This window comes from Conger conger, chromosome 4, assembly GCF_963514075.1.
Source record: "Conger conger chromosome 4, fConCon1.1, whole genome shotgun sequence".
Lineage (NCBI taxonomy): Eukaryota > Metazoa > Chordata > Actinopteri > Anguilliformes > Congridae > Conger > Conger conger.
In genome coordinates, this window is record NC_083763.1 from 46,375,214 (window position 1) to 46,394,426 (window position 19,213).

Below are 19,213 nucleotides of genomic sequence, written 5' to 3' on the forward strand. Positions count from 1 at the left end.
GTTCCAGCCCCTCCATTTTATTTTTGTTTATTATGACGGGAGACGTTGATTTTGTCAAGCAACCTTGAAACGGTAGAAGAAATGGGGGATGAGCAACGCAACAATGCCTGCGCAGAGAACTCGGGGTAGGAGGGAAGTGGTGCACAGTAACAGCATTAGCGTTGACTTCCTTAAGGGGAGGGGGTTGTCTCATTGCGCTGGTGTCTGTTCTCGTGAATGAACCCCCCGCCCCCCTCCCCTGATAGCTGAAACTTTTTGCATCCCAATTGGCTACTTGGTAACACTACAATAAGGTTACAGTGATTGGCCTTAGCTGAAGTGGTTGTTAACAGCTGTTGTTAACAAACTGTAATGCCAATTCATATTGTAATGAAAAAACAGTTGATATATTTGTAAATGGTTCACTGATTATACGTTTATCCTCTCATTTGCCAATGTATAAATACAGTACACATTTAACTAATGCATTAGTTAGTAGTTACAGAAACAAATACACTAACTAATGAAAAGTTACTTTCATGCTTTACAATGTATTTGTCGATTATTAATTCAACTAAATTAGTTTATGCCAATTCATGTAACTGTAAGCGTGAAGCACACTGAATCGTCACGCCTAACAGCTACTATTTGCTCTTGCTTTCTTTACACCTTGTCTATTTTTTATTTTTTTTATGTGGAGGTTATACATATGCTGTACACTCTCTATGGACTTAAGCCAAGATGCTTTGTAAGGGAGAGGAGAAAATTCTTGATCAATAAGGAGGAGAAAAAAATGAATGTTCAAAGAATGCATGTAAAAAAAATATGATGAACTACTAAGGTCCATATATGATAAAACTCTAGCATGAATAACAAAATTATTTTTTCTATTTTTTTGGAAAACATGAGTATGGTGTTGAGTTAAAAATGACACAAAAATGTTTTCATGAAGGACAGGGAAAAAGATGAATAAATGATTACGGGCCATACATTTATAATGCTAAATCAAGAAATGCAGCACTGTAACACATTTCTTCCCCTGCATGTCAATGGAGAAAATCACAACATATGAGGCAATCCATTGTCGTGTTTGAGTAAGGGAACGTCTTGAAATTACACCAGAAGAGGCAACTCTCACATTTTGGTATTAAGAAATTACAAAAATTTTTACTTTTGCTTCGATATTGCAGTTCATCTATTTGTGTTTCTTTGTTTCTGACAATGAAAGAGGGAGAGGGACCATTCAAGGGTTAGGGCCAGAATAGGGGGCAATAGGGGGAATCCTATTTCCGCAAATAAAATAAAACTAATTTAAAGAAAGGCTACCGTCGACGACTGAGGACGTGGCCCCCAACATTCCTTTCTTCTCTTAACTGGCTTATGGCTTTCTCGGGGCGGTCGCGATTTAACTCCTCGGAATTACAGACGGATATAAAAGGATGAGGAATTTTCGGTTTTCTTTTGTTACTTTTCTCTTTAGCCCCCTGAAGTAATCAGGTTTGACGTCGTTACGAGTATGAGGGAAAAGGCTTCGGCAACAGATGATGCTCCGCTCTCTCCGGAGAGTTCCGCCCTCCGCGCCGGTGCCCTCAGTTAGGGGTGAAGCCCTCCCTTCATCTCTCGCTCCTGCTCCCTCTCTTCTCCCCGTCTCCATCTGTCAGCCTCCCTTTCTCCCTCCGCCTCTCCGTCCAACATTGCTTCCCCATTTGCTCGCTCTTTACTCGGTTCTTCATCGCTTTTTTTTTTTACTCTTTCTCCTCCCCTCAGTTAATCGGTTTTTGTTTGTTTTGTTTTCCGGCTGTGGGGTGACCGGTAAGCACAGGGCAGAAGAATTTTCACAGGCCAGAGTACGCGGCCTGCCTAGTTCCAGGCAGTAAGTAGAGGTTCATTCGGAGGTGTACAGTATTTGCATGTATCGATTAGAAGCCAGATACCCACTGCAGCTGTGAATTCTCAGCCCACACCAATTGGCATACCTCATGTTACCCCTTCTCCCACCCAAACTCTTTCTCTCTCTCTTTCTCTCTGAATCTCCATTTCCCGGTTTCTGTCTCTCTCGCTCTCTTTCTATCGCCTTGAATCTCTCTTTCTCGCTCTCTGTCTCACGCTCTCTCACTGTCTTTGAATCTCTTGTTCACTCTCTCTTTCTTTCTCTCTGAGTCTCTCATTCTTGCTCTCTCTCTCTTTCTCCCCCCCCTCCTTCCCTCCCTCGTCGACATTCCCCAGTTCTCCCGGCAGCCGCCGGTGTAGGCCTGTAATTACTCCTAGAGCAGCAGGAAAACCGCTGGAGTGCGAAATCCCATCCCTGGCTCGCCTCCACTTTGCATTACCTCCCGCATAATCATTTTTGACAAATAATTAACCCGGGGTAGCGGAGGAAGGGAACGAGAGGAGGGGCGGTGTTTGTGCCAAAAAACGATAAGACCCTAAGACCCCTTCCTAGCCCAATGTGGCCTGAAAGCACAGGCCAAGCCTTGTTCAGAAGGGCTAGAAACTCTACCCCCATAGACTTCCCTCCCCCAGTCCTCTCAGGGCTCTTAATTAAGGAAATGATGGCCCTATCTTAAATGATAAAGGCGATAATGGCATTGCAGGGCCTGGCCCACTTCACTGCATTCTCTGGGGTGCTGAAATAGCGAAGGCTCTATTGACCTAGCTATAACTAACCCTCCTCCACCTCAAACGGCGCGACGCTTTTCGCCTCACGCAAACGCGTCCGCCGGGAGCCCCCGTTCCCCCCTCCAACGAGGACCCGGAGGTATCGATAGCGGGTTACGCTTCGTCTGGCTTTTTCAGAGGGCTTCCGCACGGAGTATAAAGGAGCGCGCGGGGGAAGACAAAGGGAGAACCGCCACTCGGTCCAGCTTTGTTCCTCGACACGTGTTGCTTCCACAGACACTTTAGGCAGACCGGAGGAACAAGAAACAAACACGCAACCCCAGAAAAAGATTTCAGCGTCGGGCAATAATGATTTTGATCTCTTTCAGCGCTGTGTTTTGCATGCCTTTCTGGGCTCTTAAAGTATGATAAAAAAGCAGCACCACTGAGGAAGTAGAAGCCTTGGGGTGGTCAGGGTAGCGCTGGAGTTACAGGGATGTGACGCACAATGCTAAGCATCAGATGGCTTACCCAGAGGAAAAGGGCCATAAAGACACTGCTCAGTGCATTCACTCTTTCATTATAAAATATTACTCTACTGTGTGTGTGTGCTGTGATGTTGTTGCCTCCCTGCAAGTGATGTGGCTTTAGCCCAGGAAAACATGATACTAAAAATAGAAACCTAAAACACTGGTTGAGTCTTCTGAAGAAGATTACAGAAGATTAGAGAAGCACTGTACAGAAGTATACTGCTTAACAATTAAGTTCAACTTCTAATAGGACTTAAAATCCTGGTTTTTCGTCTCTCAAGTAGAAGATTTCCGCTTTAGAGAATAGTTGTTCTGATTGATATACTTCTAGTTTTTTGCAGTGTCCATTTTATTTAACCAGCTGTTTTAATTCAATTTGCTAATAGGTGTCCATGACAAGTAAAAAAATAATAATGCGTGTTTACAGGCCCCTCACGCAGGGTCTGGAGAGCAGGGGCAGGAATCTGGGCCAGGCCCCGTGTCACTGTGTGTGGCAAGGCTGCAAATGCAGTCCCTCGCTGGGCCTTTCAGTCGCACTAAGTGAAATCAATGGCCGAACAATCTAACACAATTGGTCGCGTATTGACGGAATTAAACACTGCTGTTAATGTGGCTTGTCATTGATCCGGTCGGAACACAGTCCTCGGAACAAGCTTGCCTGCAGGTCGACCCGTGTTCTTTGTGCGGAGTGACCTCCAATTCGATATCAGTAATCACGATTGTGCAACAACCTATTTATTATACATACTGTCTATGTAACGTATGTTGCCCGCAAACACGTATAAACAGTGCACTTCAAAATTGATTAACGCCATTGGTAAAGGCGTCTAAAATAAACAATGAAGGGAATATGCTTCGTTGTGAATTTGGGAAAATGATGGACGGGGACGATTCCTCCTTATAGAATTTAGTTCTCACCGCAATATTTTGTCTGGAGACTGACATAGCCATTGCAAACTGGATGGCCAGTTAAAGGCTTTTGTTCGATGTTGATGTTTGTCTTAATAATGTGCTTCCTGGCAGGGCTAAAATGTTTTGGTACTGCATTGACCTTAGCAAGTGCCTGTGAAGCAGTATATGCAAGGAATATATGAACAATTACATACGTAAATAAAATATTTAAAAAATCGAAGTTCTACCACCATATACAGTATATAGGTACAATAATTCTTTCAGTATTAGTGTCCTTCTAAACCCACGACTGCCGCATGTAGGCAAAAGCTTCAAACATTACCGAACTTCGATTGAAACCGGGTGTTATGGTCTGATGAGTCACTGACACTGGCGTAGAGATGATCACTGACTATTACGTAAATCTGATCACTGATGACTTCTTTATTTCACACGCTCGTGTTAATTTGAACATCCACGTTATTATGAATAGACTGAGCCAAAGTTATTATACCATGCTCTAAGTCAAGGCTATCAGCACTGTGACAGGCCTCATAGGCACAGCTCGACGGAGACGGAAGAAGGAGTCATACAATTAGCCCTCTAACTTAAGAGTGGGGTCTGCGTTAGTTCAGCCCGCTCCCTCTTTAAGAAGTTTCAAACGTATTAATGGCGTTTTACGGTGTATTTTACGGCCGTCTCTGACCCATTTTATGGCTCTGGCTTTAATGTAGTGAGAAAAACAAGTTATGTCTGACCTTTGTGGGGCTCCTCCTTTCCCCACATCCCCCATGTCAGCCTACTGTACCTCTCCTGGGAATTGGGGGCTGAAAGAACAGCGGCTCGTCTGTCTGATCGTAAACCCATCGGAGAAACGCACGTGTCTTTTTGGTTGCATGCTTTAAAATATTGCTGCTGTTGAGTTCTCGCAAACCCTGGGTCTCGCAAAACCCTGGGTCTCGCAAAACCCTGGGTCTCGCAAAACTGAAATATGCTGGCTCTAAACTGTCTCGTAGTGGTTTTAGCCGGAACCGAACGCAGGAAAGAGCTCCAGAAAAAGTTTTGCTGAGAGAGTTTGGAGGTAGCGGGGAGTCATCCCGAGCGATTCTCCTCCTCTCTCGCGAAAGCGATCGCTCCTATCTCAGCTAGAGATCAAACATGCACTAGGCCTGCGAAGCCTTCGTCTGCGGGATGAATTTGTGTTGATTTCCATTACCGGGGAGAGAGTTCGTCACCTTGGCGTCGCTAGCAGGGGAAAACGCGTATCGAGCAGTTGTCGGATCTCTCCCGGCATAGAGGGGTAACACAAGACTCTCTGCTCCTTGAGTACAAGGATCGCTTTCGCTTAAGAGGCAGTAATTATCAAAGCTCCCAGGTCAGGTCTGATTGGGAGATGTAAGCTTCACTTGCTGGGGTTTCAGATAGTGTATTATATTGTCATGCAGAGTATTATATATCAGCTCCAGCCGGCCCTGTCCGTATAATTACTGCCGCGCTCCTTGTTTTTCTGTAACAGCATAATATACTGCGTTCTAAAGAGATTCTGAATTAGTTTATGTCAACATAAATATGTTTCCTGTTTTGAAGTTTAGAGTTCCACATTTATTGTTGATAAATAGGTCAATATTTCTTGTTACAGTATTCATGCGGTTAAATGATGAGGTTACATTTATTTATCATCACCGTGATTCATCATTTATCAATTTATATATGTCCAGTCACTGCATAAATCGTGGAATAGAAATGTTTATTATCGGCATATTGTTATCTTAATATTTTAGTGTGCTTGAATATTAAGCATAATATTGCAAAATGCAGAGGAACTAAAGTACTGCATATCTTAGAGTTTTTAATTTTGTATGTGTACCTATTATATACATACATTATACATATATATAATGTATGTATATATACGTATATATATATATATATATATATATGTATATATATATATATAGAGAGAGAGAGAGAGAAAGAGAATGTGTGCATTAGTTCAGTTGTAAGACTCTTTGCTGATGACTCTGTCTGCTATCATACAGAGTACCACCTATCAGCTCTCTGGAATGAGAGTTTTAAAGAAAATGATATCCTGTCTCTGCATTACTGCAGACAGGGCACCCTTGTACTGACTAAATTCAAAGCACTTGATTTTTAACAGTGGCTTTTGAATAACTTATGATTGAAAAGCATTTCCACTAAAATAGCATAACTAACCATCATGCACGCTGCTGCTTTCAAGAGCGAATAAAAAAAAAACCACACAGAAGCACTCAAGGCGAAAACTCACACTCTTGCACATAAAAGGCCTCAATACCACACCGCTTTTATTCAGTATGTCAATGCAGAGCAAATGCATCGGAACAAGGCGATGCATTCAGTGCTTTATGAAATGATAGCTAATTGTTTTTTAACGGTGTCCTTAAGGGACACTCTCCCTTTGGTTGCACTGTAGCTGATGCAAATTAAAGGATGGTCAATGCACACACACAGTGCCTTTTCACTCCCAGCTTACACGCATAGAAAATACCTCTCTTGCCACCGTTTTTGTGATCAATGAAGGGGACTAATGAAAAAATGGTAGTCCTTGGTGTTGCATTTACACGTTTCCAATGATTTCATGGGTATAGAAACCATTTTTCTTGCCTTTTATCACACCTTTGAAGACACAGAAAGGGCTGTGGCAACTAACATATTTGTGAAATTGCGTAACACCAAGGGCAAAATCAAGTATTCATCACACAAATTACACCGTAGCAAAGATGTCAGAGATTAAAGCGTTTGTTATGAATCCGATACAGCAACCGCACGACGGAACGGCGATATACATAATCGTGTAAATACATCCGGGGATCGGATAAATAAGAACGCGATGAATCGCGGTTCAAGGACGCGGTCCGACGGTCTCCTCTGTCACGGAGAGAGGCGAGAAGATCTCTTTGCCCGAGAGCCACTCATTGCACTTCTGTCCCTTTTCCCCTCTTCGACGCGAAAGTTAAAAAAAGGAACTGGCGACCTCTGGCCTGGCCAAATCTTGGCCACTTTGTCAGAAGTGACAAGCCTCGGATTGCCCGTGAACCGTGACGAGTACGCCAACCTCCGAGAGATTCGTGCTGCCCGGACAGTGGCTAGCACAAAATTAACCGGGTTCTACAGACACGTAACGCTGCAGGGGTTCCCCAGAGGAACCCACTTTATCATTTGGTGCTGGGATATAGGAGAGGAGTGTGGAAGAGAAATCATTCGATCCCCCAAGAAACCATGTTTTACTATTTTGGGACAATTTTAGGCATCCATATTTTTACCTGTTGAAGAACTGGGCCCATGACCCATGTCCTGTGTCTGGTTTTGGGAATTCAGACGATCACACAATGGATCAGTTGGTGATTTTATGGTGAAGATGCAAACCTCTTTGTTCACACTTCTTTTAGGAAAGTATGTGTCAAGAGCAATGTTTACATATTCATTTGTTCCAGACAAAAATTGTGATGAAAATTATGGACGTGTACATTTTCGGAAAACACATGGGAATTGCATAAAATATCCACTTGAGTTAAAAGCTTGAGAAGAGCTATTTCTTCTGCGCATTATCTCAGGCTCTTATATAATTCTCGTCTCTTTGTGAAAAGAGTTTTTAAAGTACCAAAAGCCTGCTCTCCGGAGCGTTTTGCGTTGCAAACAAATCTGTATTTCTGTTATTGCTGCAGAAGCAAGAGTGTTGTTAGCGTCCGAAGGGAGATCCACTTTGAGAACGTTTCAATTTTAATAAACAGATTATGAGAACAAGAGATATGAAGGTACGGCTGCAGTAATGAAATGCAGGTGCGATCCCCAGGGCATTTCTCCACTCTATTTTTTAATTTTGCAAACAATATAATACTCAGTCCTTGTGAAAATTGTGCGCATACATTTATTTGCTATTGATTTTTTTCTCTCCAACTAAATGTGTTAACATTACTGTTATTTGCAAGGGGATCAAGCTGTCTGAACAACACTGGCCAGTTATTTTTGAATTACGATATGAGAGGTATGGGTGTTTAATTATCTTGCCTGCAACATAGAGTGTTATTAACGAGCTGGTGAAGTCAGGTACATTAGTGTTCATTATTTATAAATGATATTGCTATTCACTGAGGGTTGAATTCCTTCATGAATATTAAGGGACAGCCACAGCTAACAGTCTCACAATGTTGCTGCAATGTAGTAGCAATGTTATAGCATTGACAAAACATTCCAGTAACATTGAAAGAACATTTTGTGTTACCTTGGAGATCCTTTCAATGACAGGGGAGCCCCTTGAAGCCCACTTTGTTGTTTCATGTGTAATTTTCTGCCACCAGTGTCAGGCTGGTATGATTATTTTATACAGCGGGCTGCAGAATTATTATTAATAAAAATTGGGGAAAGAATGCTGCATATAAATACCACATGGATAATAATCTATTTATGTTCAAATATACAGGAAATTAGGTACTTTTATTTCAATACATTTACTCTCATGTTTCAATATATTTTATTTAGTAATATAATTTTTTTCTGAAAACCACAGGTGCCAAAATTATTGGCATCCCTAACAATTATTCTAGATAAAATCAAACAAAGTGAAATTGTTTTTTTTTTATTTACTTCATCTCAAGGATTAATCTAGTTTTTGCTTAGTTTTTCTAGTCTCAAGGAACGATATTGTGTCATTTCATTACTTCCTGTTTCACTAGAGTATATATGTGGTAACAAGCATGCAAAATCCCTTTGTCAACCATCCGCATGGGAAAAGTGAAAGAACTGTCAATTCAGAAGAGACAGATGGTAATTGACCATCAGCAGTCAGGTAGTGGGTACAAAGAAATACATAAACGGTTAAGCATATCACTTAGCACCATAAGGGAAATAATAAAAAGGCATAAAACATATGAAATGGTTGCAAACTTGTCAGGAAGAGGATGCAAGTGCATATTATGAAGGAGGCCATAAGTATGGTGAGAGAGGCCATAAGTAAACCAAGGATTGCAGTTTCAGAATGGCAGAGATTGGTTTTGTCTTGGGGGCACCGAGTCCAAAAGAAAAAGAAAAAAATGGCACCTCCATACCAGCAAGCTCTTTAGAAGAGTGGCACAGCCCTTACTGAGCAGAATAAACAAAACCAAGCATCTTGAGTTTGCCAAACCTCATTTGCATTATGACTGGAAGAGAGTGCTCTGGTCAGATGAGACAAAAATTTCAAATTTTGGCCATACACTATTTAAGATTGATGGTACAATTAATTCAACAAAGTACCAGGACATTTTCTCAGGAAGCTGAGTCTTAGTTATAGGTCATCGTCCACAGCAGGTCCACTCCAAGCATACATCAAAATGCACACAAAAATGGTTTAGTAAAAACAACAACCATGTTCTGCAATGGCCATCTCAGTCTCAAAACTTAAATCCCATGAAAAACCTGTCGTCTGAACTGAAAAGGGGGGTATCCCAAGGATATCAACAATTCTGAAAGGTTCTGCTTGGAGAAATTGTCAAAAATGCTCTCTAACCTATAATTGAATAAAGCACACTACTTGACGCATGTTGTATAATAAAGTTTATGTCAATAACTGTATTCTTTTTTACTTTATAGCACTTTTTGTGCATATTTATCAAGGACGGCAATAATTCTGGAGCCCACTGTAATTATAATTAAAATAATCCAAATCTACCTAGATAACTGCCCTGCTCCACGATGGACAATTGTGGTAATTACATAACCATTGCACTGTGATTATGGAAGCTTGATTTCTTTGTAATTGTTGAAATTGCTGTCAAATCCACACGTAGAGTGCCTTGGTTACATCTGGTATTTTCTTTTGATGTCATTTTCATAGACTAAATAATAATATGAAAAGATCAAGGATGAGTGTTTGCCCCTGGTATTTAGAGCCCATTGAAATTATAAACACCAGGATCAAAAGACTGATTCACTTTTCTGTACTGTTGGTCTGCCTGTCCTGTCAAACCAGCCACCCCAACATCACTGTGCCTCTAAATAGATTTGCCCTTCAGCCATTTTGTAAATAATTTAGAGCACTATGACAGTTAAACTAATGCAACCTATTCTTTATTGTTTAGGTTCAATACTAGTGAATGCTCCTTACCATTGCTAAAGAACTGACACATTTGCAGATAATCTCAGTTGAACCTGGTAATTTAATGAATCAGCAAACAAGCAAACCGTATTGGTTCATTTGAATTTAATTTGTTTAATTGAGTGCCAGGGGTAAATTTTGAATGAGCGCCAAGAGTTTTCTACTTGAGCATTCCTTTGAACTAAACGGTACTGTAAGCCAGTTCTTTCAACCATAATGCTCTTTGCTTGGGTCAGAACTCCATATTTGCTAAGCAATCATTTGTAACGCTCTTGGTTGCCCTCAATTTTTCACGCCATCTTCTTTTTATCACGGTGTCCTTCAATGTTCAAATCATCCCCTGTACTCTTTGTTCTGTTGTTTTTTCCATCTAGCAGAAGGAGAAGGAACCCAATATGAAAAGCCATACGTCAGTGTCACAGACGGTATTTATTACATTTGGTTGGTTTATTTGTGGCGGGAGATAAAATAAGGGCGTGCGGCGAAAGAAGCAGGGCTAAGAGGCAAGAGTTCCAACAGAGCTGTCAAAGTGCACCAGAACTCAAAGCCCTTATCGTGCAGAAACAACTTTGCGCTGCTGATAAAAGGCCCGGCTGTGTCTTTTTATTGAGACACAGAGTACGTACTGTATCTTTCGGCCGAGGTGCCATGTTAATATATCGCGTGATTGAAGGAACACGGCTTCTCGTGATCCCGGAGCACAATGACGGACACGGAGCTCGTCCTAACAGGCCTGCTTTTCTCGGCCCCGGGGCTACGGCGTCTCGGCTGCAGCAAAGGACGAGGTGATCCATTACCGGACAACCTCCTCAATCTCCCCGACTTTACAGTTTGACACGGAGGCATCCTTCTGCAGCGCGCGGCTATCGTAGCCGCAGTCCACCCGCGCTTTAGCATTTACAGTGCCAGAAAGCCGTATTAGCCATTAGCGTCTTCCCTCCAGTCAACACGGATCAATGCTGTCAATGGGAGCGATGAAAAGCCACAGCAAGAATTTAAAATTGATCACATATTTTCATTCTTTACGCAACCTTTTTCCATTTGGCTCCAGCTGAAAATAAAAGTTTAACAGTTACAAATAAATATGGGCTCCAACATGGGCTCCAACCAGCCATTTTAAGAGACAGGTAATTGCGTGATTAGTTGCTAAGTTGGTGGCCGAGCAGCGAAACAGCACCAGTTCAACAAAGAAATGTAGAGTGATACGGCAGCTAAAATCTGTTGATGGCTTATTTTAAATCATCAAACTCTGAAGCTGTGGCAGTCTCTTTTGTCCCCCCTCCCTCCCACACCCATTCAAATATGTTAAGAGCTGGGTGTAAGGCACAGTGCAAACAGGTTGTCATCTTTGCAGGAAACATTCCCACATCCACTCTGTCGCTGCTAATAACCCTCACTGCACAGGAATATTAATGGCTGCAATGAGAGACTGCCTATTAATCATCTCTGTGGCAGCAGTTTGCTGAAAGGAAGAGTGGAGTGTGACAGAGAGAAGGCTGTTGCGGGCTCCTGTCAGTGTGGGAGTGTGTGTGTGTATTTGTTTGTGTGTGTGTGTGTGTGTGTGCATGTGTGTGTCTGTTCGTGTACAGGATATATGTGTGTGTGTGTGTGTGTGTGTGTGTGTGTGTGTGTCGTTTTGGGTGGGTGGGGGTGTTCAAATGAGGATCGAAGCTTCAATAGTTTGACACCAGTCTGAAATACTAAAAAACAAGTGTGTCCCATGGGATGGTGATCCTCAGGAAATATGGTGCCCCTTCTTTCTTGGGTTAAAAACTGATCATATAGCTCCATATTGAAATATGAGCTTGGCTTTGCAGTCTATGAGTAGGGCCAAGTCATTGTAGTCACAAAACTGTAGGAGGGAAAAGGGTTGAGCTGAATGAAACTGAATGGTCAGACTTCTATCTCATTACTTTGAGGTTTTCATTTACCTGTATACAAAGAATTGGATTTAGATAACCCCGAATGGATATAGAAGCAAAGATGGTGATACTGTAGTTAAGATCAATCAGCATGGAAATAATGCCATTGGTTACCATGGTACTGCAAGTTGCTTACACAATTATTGTTCTGACATGAGTGCTTAGTGCTTTGGAGGGGAGATGTCTACACTGATAATAATTATTTCAATGTGGGCTCATTTTGACATTGACAAAATAATGTGAACTTTGTTGTTTGGTAGAAGACTAATGTGTGTGGTGTGTGTATACTGTATATACTTCACGGAACTTGTCAAAATAGGTGACATTTATGCATTCTGACACATTCATTTTGTCAAGTGTAGTGAATACTAGGCAGGACCAAGCAAGTTAAACAGGCTCTCAAACTGCGTTATTGGGGCTATGGAAGAAGATATCAGTATGCAAGCCGCCCATAGAGGAGTGGTGGGCAGGTGTAATTCAGGCTGACCTTTGGCTTTGTGTTGCTAGGGATGGGGCCCAGTGCCCCAAACCATGAAATAATAATGGACACGGACAACGCAGTATCTCAGCAAATAAGTGACCTTTACCGCAGGAGTGTAAGCGCTTCGCCCCGGTGGACGGTGAAGAAGAGCTCCGTCCTGGAGCTCCTCTCGGATAATCCCTCCCCCACCCATGTGAGTGACACCGGCAGTGTTGCTATGGAGACCCGCAAGACACTTTTTGGATACGTAAAGGGTTCCCTTGTCTCCCGTTGCTTTTTTTTGCTTTTTTTTTGTACTCATTTTTCTTTTTGCTGTATGTTGAGTGCTCTGACGTTCGAAGTAAGAACTCAAGAAGCCTCATTGTAATGTAGGTTTAAATGATTTTTGTATTAAACTGTGTTAAAATGAGATGTTCTCGAACTAGACCTGCTAGACCTCAGTAATCCAGCTTTGTGATATACTCCCCAGATCTCTGCCTTAGGCAACACTGGAATGTTTTGAGTCTTGCCTAAGTTCTGTAAGACCTGCTTTATGCACTGGCATACGTATATTCAGGAGGTCACTGTCATTTTCACTCACTGCACTATTGACACCTAAGTGATCGTAGTTTATCTTCAGGGCCGTATCGTGCCCGGGGAATCCATGGTGTTTGAACCACATGCTTTGACTCCAACGGTGCTTTTACCTCTACCCAAGATCAACATAAACCATCATTTTGTATTTGAACTTTAAATCTATCAAGATTATAGATCTATTAAATCTATTAAAATAATTTAAAATAAGCATTCTCCTGGATTCAATAAATATAGTATTTATCGTCAGGTTTTACAAATAATAAAAAGTGCTTTTTTGAAGTGTAAGCCTTTCTTTTATTATTAATTTTGGTGAAAACATAACTTGCCAAACTCGTTTGTGGCACATACATTTATTTTGGAAACCCTTTTGGAGTCAAGATTCAAGACAAATGTTTGAATCCAGGCTAATATTAATGACAAATGTTGACTGTACAGAGGGGCTGTTTCTTCAAGATATGTTTGTTTTCTCTCCATGACAGCATTGTCAGAGAATATGACTGCTCCATAAAGAATGCATTGAAAAAAGTTTAAAAGCATCAGCTTCAAGTTTTAAACAGTTTTCAAACTAGTAATGTACTATTTTGCAATGCCATCAGTTTGATTTTGTTTTATTAGCAAAGCTGTGATTCTTCTTTATCTGTTTTTTCATCGCGTCTGTGTGGTTGTGCGTCTGTGAGTTTGCTATGTCTAGGCCTCTCTGTGTAAGAACAGAGGATTGTACAAAGAAACGTCCAAAATAATAAGGCACATATTAAATGTGGCACCCAATTCTTCTGCCTGTCACAGCTCACTCAACACGTAACCACCATGCAATGTTTCTGCCTTCCCCTCTACATTACCATTGGTAGTTTGCACCAAGATTTATTTATATTTATTATTTAGCTCCACACACTGACACCTACACAGGAGAGAACCGTCACACAAATCCACCCCACCCCAAAGGGCCTCTCATTGGTTTTATGAAATGTCAGCAGGTTTGCAAGTTTTTTATTGTTTTTGGTTGCAAATCAGTTTAGCTCCACCGATATAAAAAGCAATTAGATTAAAAAAACATGGTTTCCCAAAGAGCCAGCAGAGAGCAAAGGCCTGAAGGGGGGGGGGGATATTACACATTTATCAGTTTAGGGCATTTCTGCATATCGTCTTCCGTGTGCCACCCCCTTTACTCTCCCGGGCTAATGACGTTATGATTGAGCCCGGTTGGAGAGGCACCAGCCGCTGTATATCGACAATCGGCTCTTGTCTGATTTCGTTCCAGGAACAAACAGATTATTAGACGGTGCTACCGTGATGACTGAGTTACTGACAGCAGCAAGGTGTGTTGTTCCCTCCCTTCCCTCCCTCTGTGCGCTCACCTAGATATTTACGTGAATTCGTCGTCTTCCCCTTTGGATTTCAAGGCGCGCGGTTGTCGCAGTATTAACGTTTCTGAGTTTCGCAGTCCCTCCAATCCCTGGAGCAGCTGAAGCATAGCTCTGTCTGTGTTGGTTGCCTTTAAGACCCGAAACAACCGAGCAGTCAGTAGGATCTACTAGCAGGCTCATTAGTTATGTGGGCACCTAGGGTCAACTGAACCCGCCGTTTTCAAGGCAAAGAGCAAGTGAGCTGAGGACGGTTGCGCACTATGTAGTCATTGCCTCAGGCTATAGAAACAGGCCTTTGCTAAAAGCCTATGAAATTGGCCGTTTGGGTATTTTCTCCACCAATTATTCAGATTCTATGTAAAGATATGATGCGATATAGCACGACGGAGCACTGTTTAGGGTTAACGTGACCCTCTGACATGGACGAAAAGGGCTCCGTTCTTAGACACGAAGGATTTAATCTGCGCCCATTCCTTGGGAGTGTTTTTTTTTTCTTCATTATTTTAATGTATTGTAGCTCAGCACAAATTGACCCCCACGGCATCATGTCCTGCATAGCGATGGTCAGCCTATTACTGAAATTTCACTTGAAACAAACATGAGGTCAATTACACGGATGTCTCACTGTGTTTAGAAGCCCTGCCCGGAATTTCTTTGCTATTCAGGACTCATTTTGAAAGCTCCCCGGTGAAACTCAGTTGCAAGATGTTTAATCAACCGCATAGTTTTATAATGGTATATGATTTATTGTGCCGTCGTATACTGTATACACTTCATGTTTTAATATTTAAATTTTGATTGATTTGTTTTTACATTAAAAAAGTCATTTTAATGATGACAGATTCCATCTTCAAAATAATTTACTGGAGATGATAAAAGAAATGAACTTTAGATATTTTCATTTTGTACTTTTTTTATTCTATTCAAGTGAGCGGATTGATGTGGATTTTTTTGTCTTTAGTTATAAAGCCAACCATGTATAATGTATGCATATTTCAAATGAAAAATTGATTAAAATTATAATCATATGAGGCATCAAACTGGTTTCAAAAGCACAGTTTCTTAAATAAAAGCCTTGCTAGTGTATGTTTTATTCACTAACATAGCTCATAGAATGTATTATTAGAAATATGGCAAGCTGAGATTCTTGCTTGGCATTGTAATTTCTTCGCTTCAGAATCTGCTGGACGCTGTGAAAAAAATGAGAAACAATTTGACATTATCAGTTCAGAGGTAACGATTGAGATATACAGTAAACATTGGCTCATATTGAGCTGGAAGCCCTGTAATCTATCTCAAATCTAATAAATTGATTTGTGAATACATTTAGATTGTATTATGCGATGGCTGTTTGGCCCTTGTCAGTAACAATCAGTAACAATGAGAAAATGTATGTTCTGAGAAAAAACGCTGCAAAGAAGACTTCAGATTCACACACAGAGCTGCTGTGTTAAATGCCTGCATTGCAGCTGGAAGTGAATCAAACATTTGACCATGTCAACAAGTGCAATTCTGTCACTTACAGTGATTGTTTTCTATTTTTAGAATTGTGTAGTGGAAAATAAAGCTTTTATGCCATGTTTATACTTGTTAAAACCAATCCAACACCCAGCATTTTGAGGCATAAAACCCAGCATTTTGAGGGCCATTCTAAATATGGAAAATATGTTGGGCATTGTACAGTACATTTATGAAATAAATAACAGCCTTTCACAGACTGTTTGGCATGTTATAAGTTGCCAGCTGGAGCAGATATACTGTGGGGTGGAAATGGGATGAACTAATCACAAGACTTTAGGGATATGAAAATGAGGTAAAATGGGGTGCAGTCCCCTCATTTCTGAGAGACTGCAGTCATGCAGAAGAGTCTTTCCCACCCATCGCTCACAACTGATCCACCAGTAATACGCAATTGTTTCGGATTCAAATACTTTTCTACGCTTTATTGAGCTTGTCTGGTGTATTGGAACCTATGAAATCATCTCAAAAAGTACAAACCCCACCTTCTGGTCCTCTTGGTTGGCCCAACCGCACCAGGCAACATCAGTTGAGCTCAGAAAAGTATTTGAATCCAAGACAGTTACGTATTTGAATCAGGTCTGTGATCTATACAGCTTCATATTGCCTTCCCCTTACTCGTCGCCTTCGTTATTGTTTTTAACTTTATTTGAAGTATTTTAACTTTTATCCACCATTTCACCCTATTTCCACGACCTCACCTGTGGTATGACACTTGTGGTGGTGTTTTTTTACAGGCTGTGTTGGGGTCAGAAGGTCGGAGGTTACATTGATGCACTGTGTGGTCCTCCGCCACCCCTCGACTTTGGTGTAAACCACCTCCCTGCTGTAAAATCCAGCTATGCCAGCTTGACCAGCTTGAAAATTTAGCTGGTCAAGCTGGTCATGAAGCTGGTCTAGTTGTGTATGAGCTGGTCAGCCAAGTAGTGCTGGTAGCTTGTCTGAGCTACCAGCTGTTTCAAAACATAGCTTTAGCCGGTCAACCCATGTCAAGCTGGGAGCTGGTCTGAACTCGTCAATCAGCTAAACCAAGTTGAGCTGGGAGCTAGTCTGAACCGGTCAAACAGCTACCAGCTGTTTCAGAACCTAGTTTAGCTCTTTCCTTTTTTTATCAGGGCTGTCAATGGCCCTCTATAAACCACACAGCTGAAAGGAAAAGCATGTATGTATTTATCACTGAATAGCCATTCCCACCATCCCCACTGCTTATTGTTGATGAGCACTTAGGCTTAGAGTTAAGTTAGAGTTCCCTGGGCTGAATGGCTGGTTGTCACAGCTTGGTACAGAGCAATTGTGATTGTGTGTGTATGTGTGTGTGTGTGTGTGTGTGTGTACAAGTGGCAAATCAAGAGTAAAACCGGCTCACCTTATTGGCAATATTTTTATCTTATTTAGCAAACAACTAATAGAAGTATTTTAAGTAAATAAGTATGTGTATGATACCTTATTTTTTGGTTTCTGCAGAGAGAGAGAGCGAGAGAGAGCGAGGGAGAAAGGGAGGGGGGTTGTGGCCTTTCCGTGAGATGTGTGTGAGCGTGTGCTTCTTCGTGTCTCTCGCTTACAAGGTGCATGGTTTGTATAATTTGGTGCTATGATAATTAAGCCAATGAAACCCTTTCTCTTTCCCAGGGGCCCGAGGAGGCTTTTCTCAGTGTGAAGCTAGCAGCAGCCCCTCCGATCAGACTCAGCTCAACCAATCCCACCCTGCCTACCCAGTGGGTCCACAGGTAGGTGTGTCTGCCAACGGCAGCACCACTCACAGCAGACAATACTCACCGCTGCATTTCCCTTCAAAGATGTATCAGTGACTTTTACATGAATTTGTACAAACAGTTATAAAAAGCAGATAACTCATTTCAAATTTTCTTTTATTCAATGATTTATGTATTGCTCCTTCGAAACTATAGAAGCAGTCCGAACCATCATTGTATTTGCGACTTTCCAGATCACCTGATTCTGATGGACCAATCATGGCGCGCGGTCACCGGGCTGTTCTCTGTCTCATGTCTTGCGTTCACTATGTATTGCTTTTCACTTAAGCTTGAAGTGGGGTTTGTCTGTAGCAAGCAATACCCAATTAAAACGTACAGTACAGAAATGAGAAGTTTATTTTTTTGACATGGGTGAGGAAATTGTATTAACATGTGTATTAACACATTATTAACATTCAGTTAATAATGTGTATTAACTGAATGACATACATGACAAATCTTATACAAAATTAGCACATAATAGCTGTCCCTATTGTGAGAAATATTACCATGGTACACAGTAACGAAAACAGAGAATAGTCTTTCCTGTGGTCTGAGTAAAGTTTAGTACACACACAATGCCACAATTGCTATCCTGTCTCTCTGGGATGGGTATTGAGCAGAGTGTTAAACTCCACCCGCGTCCGTTAAGTGCTAATCTGTGCAAGGATAATTTAAGGGTGAAGCTATTTATCAGTATAAGCAGGTATTCAGCATTGCAGGAAGGGAGTCGTGCTGTTTTTTTGACCTGCATTGATTCTATTGATATTTGCTGGGGCTGTCCGCTCAGGCATGTCCTCTTCCAGAACTCTCTCTCTCTCCTCGAGGGATGAGAAGGAGACTCCAGAATCAGACCTACCTTCCCTGGCATGCTCACTTGTCAGACGGTACATGCAGTATACTCCAAACTGCATGAGTCCCAGCTTTGAAAATTCCCAGACATGATATAGCAGTTTTCATAAGGATAAAAGTAAAAAAAAAAAAAAAAAAGAAGCTAATTCAGGGAGGCCGCTTATATAGCGGAAGTCAGTTTATCCATAGAAGAAAACATAAAACCTTACAGCTCGAAAAGAGGCCCCCTGAGGCGTTGCCTGTCCTGTCCGATTTTTGACTCAGCAAGTAACCGGTTTCAGCCGTCCTGAGGGGAACCCTGCCCCCTTTCAATCACAACTTCGTTTTCACCTCCCAACCAAGCCATCACAAGCAGTTCAACAAAGAGGTGTCTCCTGTCAAATTGGATTTATGGTAAAGGGAGGTTTAATGAACAACAGGCTCATTACCACTGCTGGTAATCACCTTTGATCATTCACGACCAAGCGGAGGTGGGGGTGTTCCTTCCATTAACACCTGTAGGTATAATTATGCCACTGTTCGCGTGTTTGAATGTAATTCCTTCAATGGAACTAGTCAGGTGAAAGATTGTGGGTAAAACATGTGTTGAAAGATTAAAACGAATGCAAATAATCAAATTTTAAAAAAGCACAGAACCAA

The 19,213-nt window shown here is 41.6% G+C and overlaps 1 protein-coding gene across 1 annotated transcript in view; it reads left to right on the top strand.

The window, feature by feature from the left end:
* pou6f2 (POU class 6 homeobox 2) overlaps positions 1-19,213 on the top strand; it is a 138,089-nt gene that overhangs the window by 39,689 nt on the left and 79,187 nt on the right. The window contains exon 3 of the mRNA XM_061238972.1: positions 17,601-17,698. Within this exon, the coding sequence (XP_061094956.1) occupies positions 17,601-17,698 (98 nt within the window). The remainder of the gene's footprint in view (positions 1-17,600; positions 17,699-19,213) is intronic.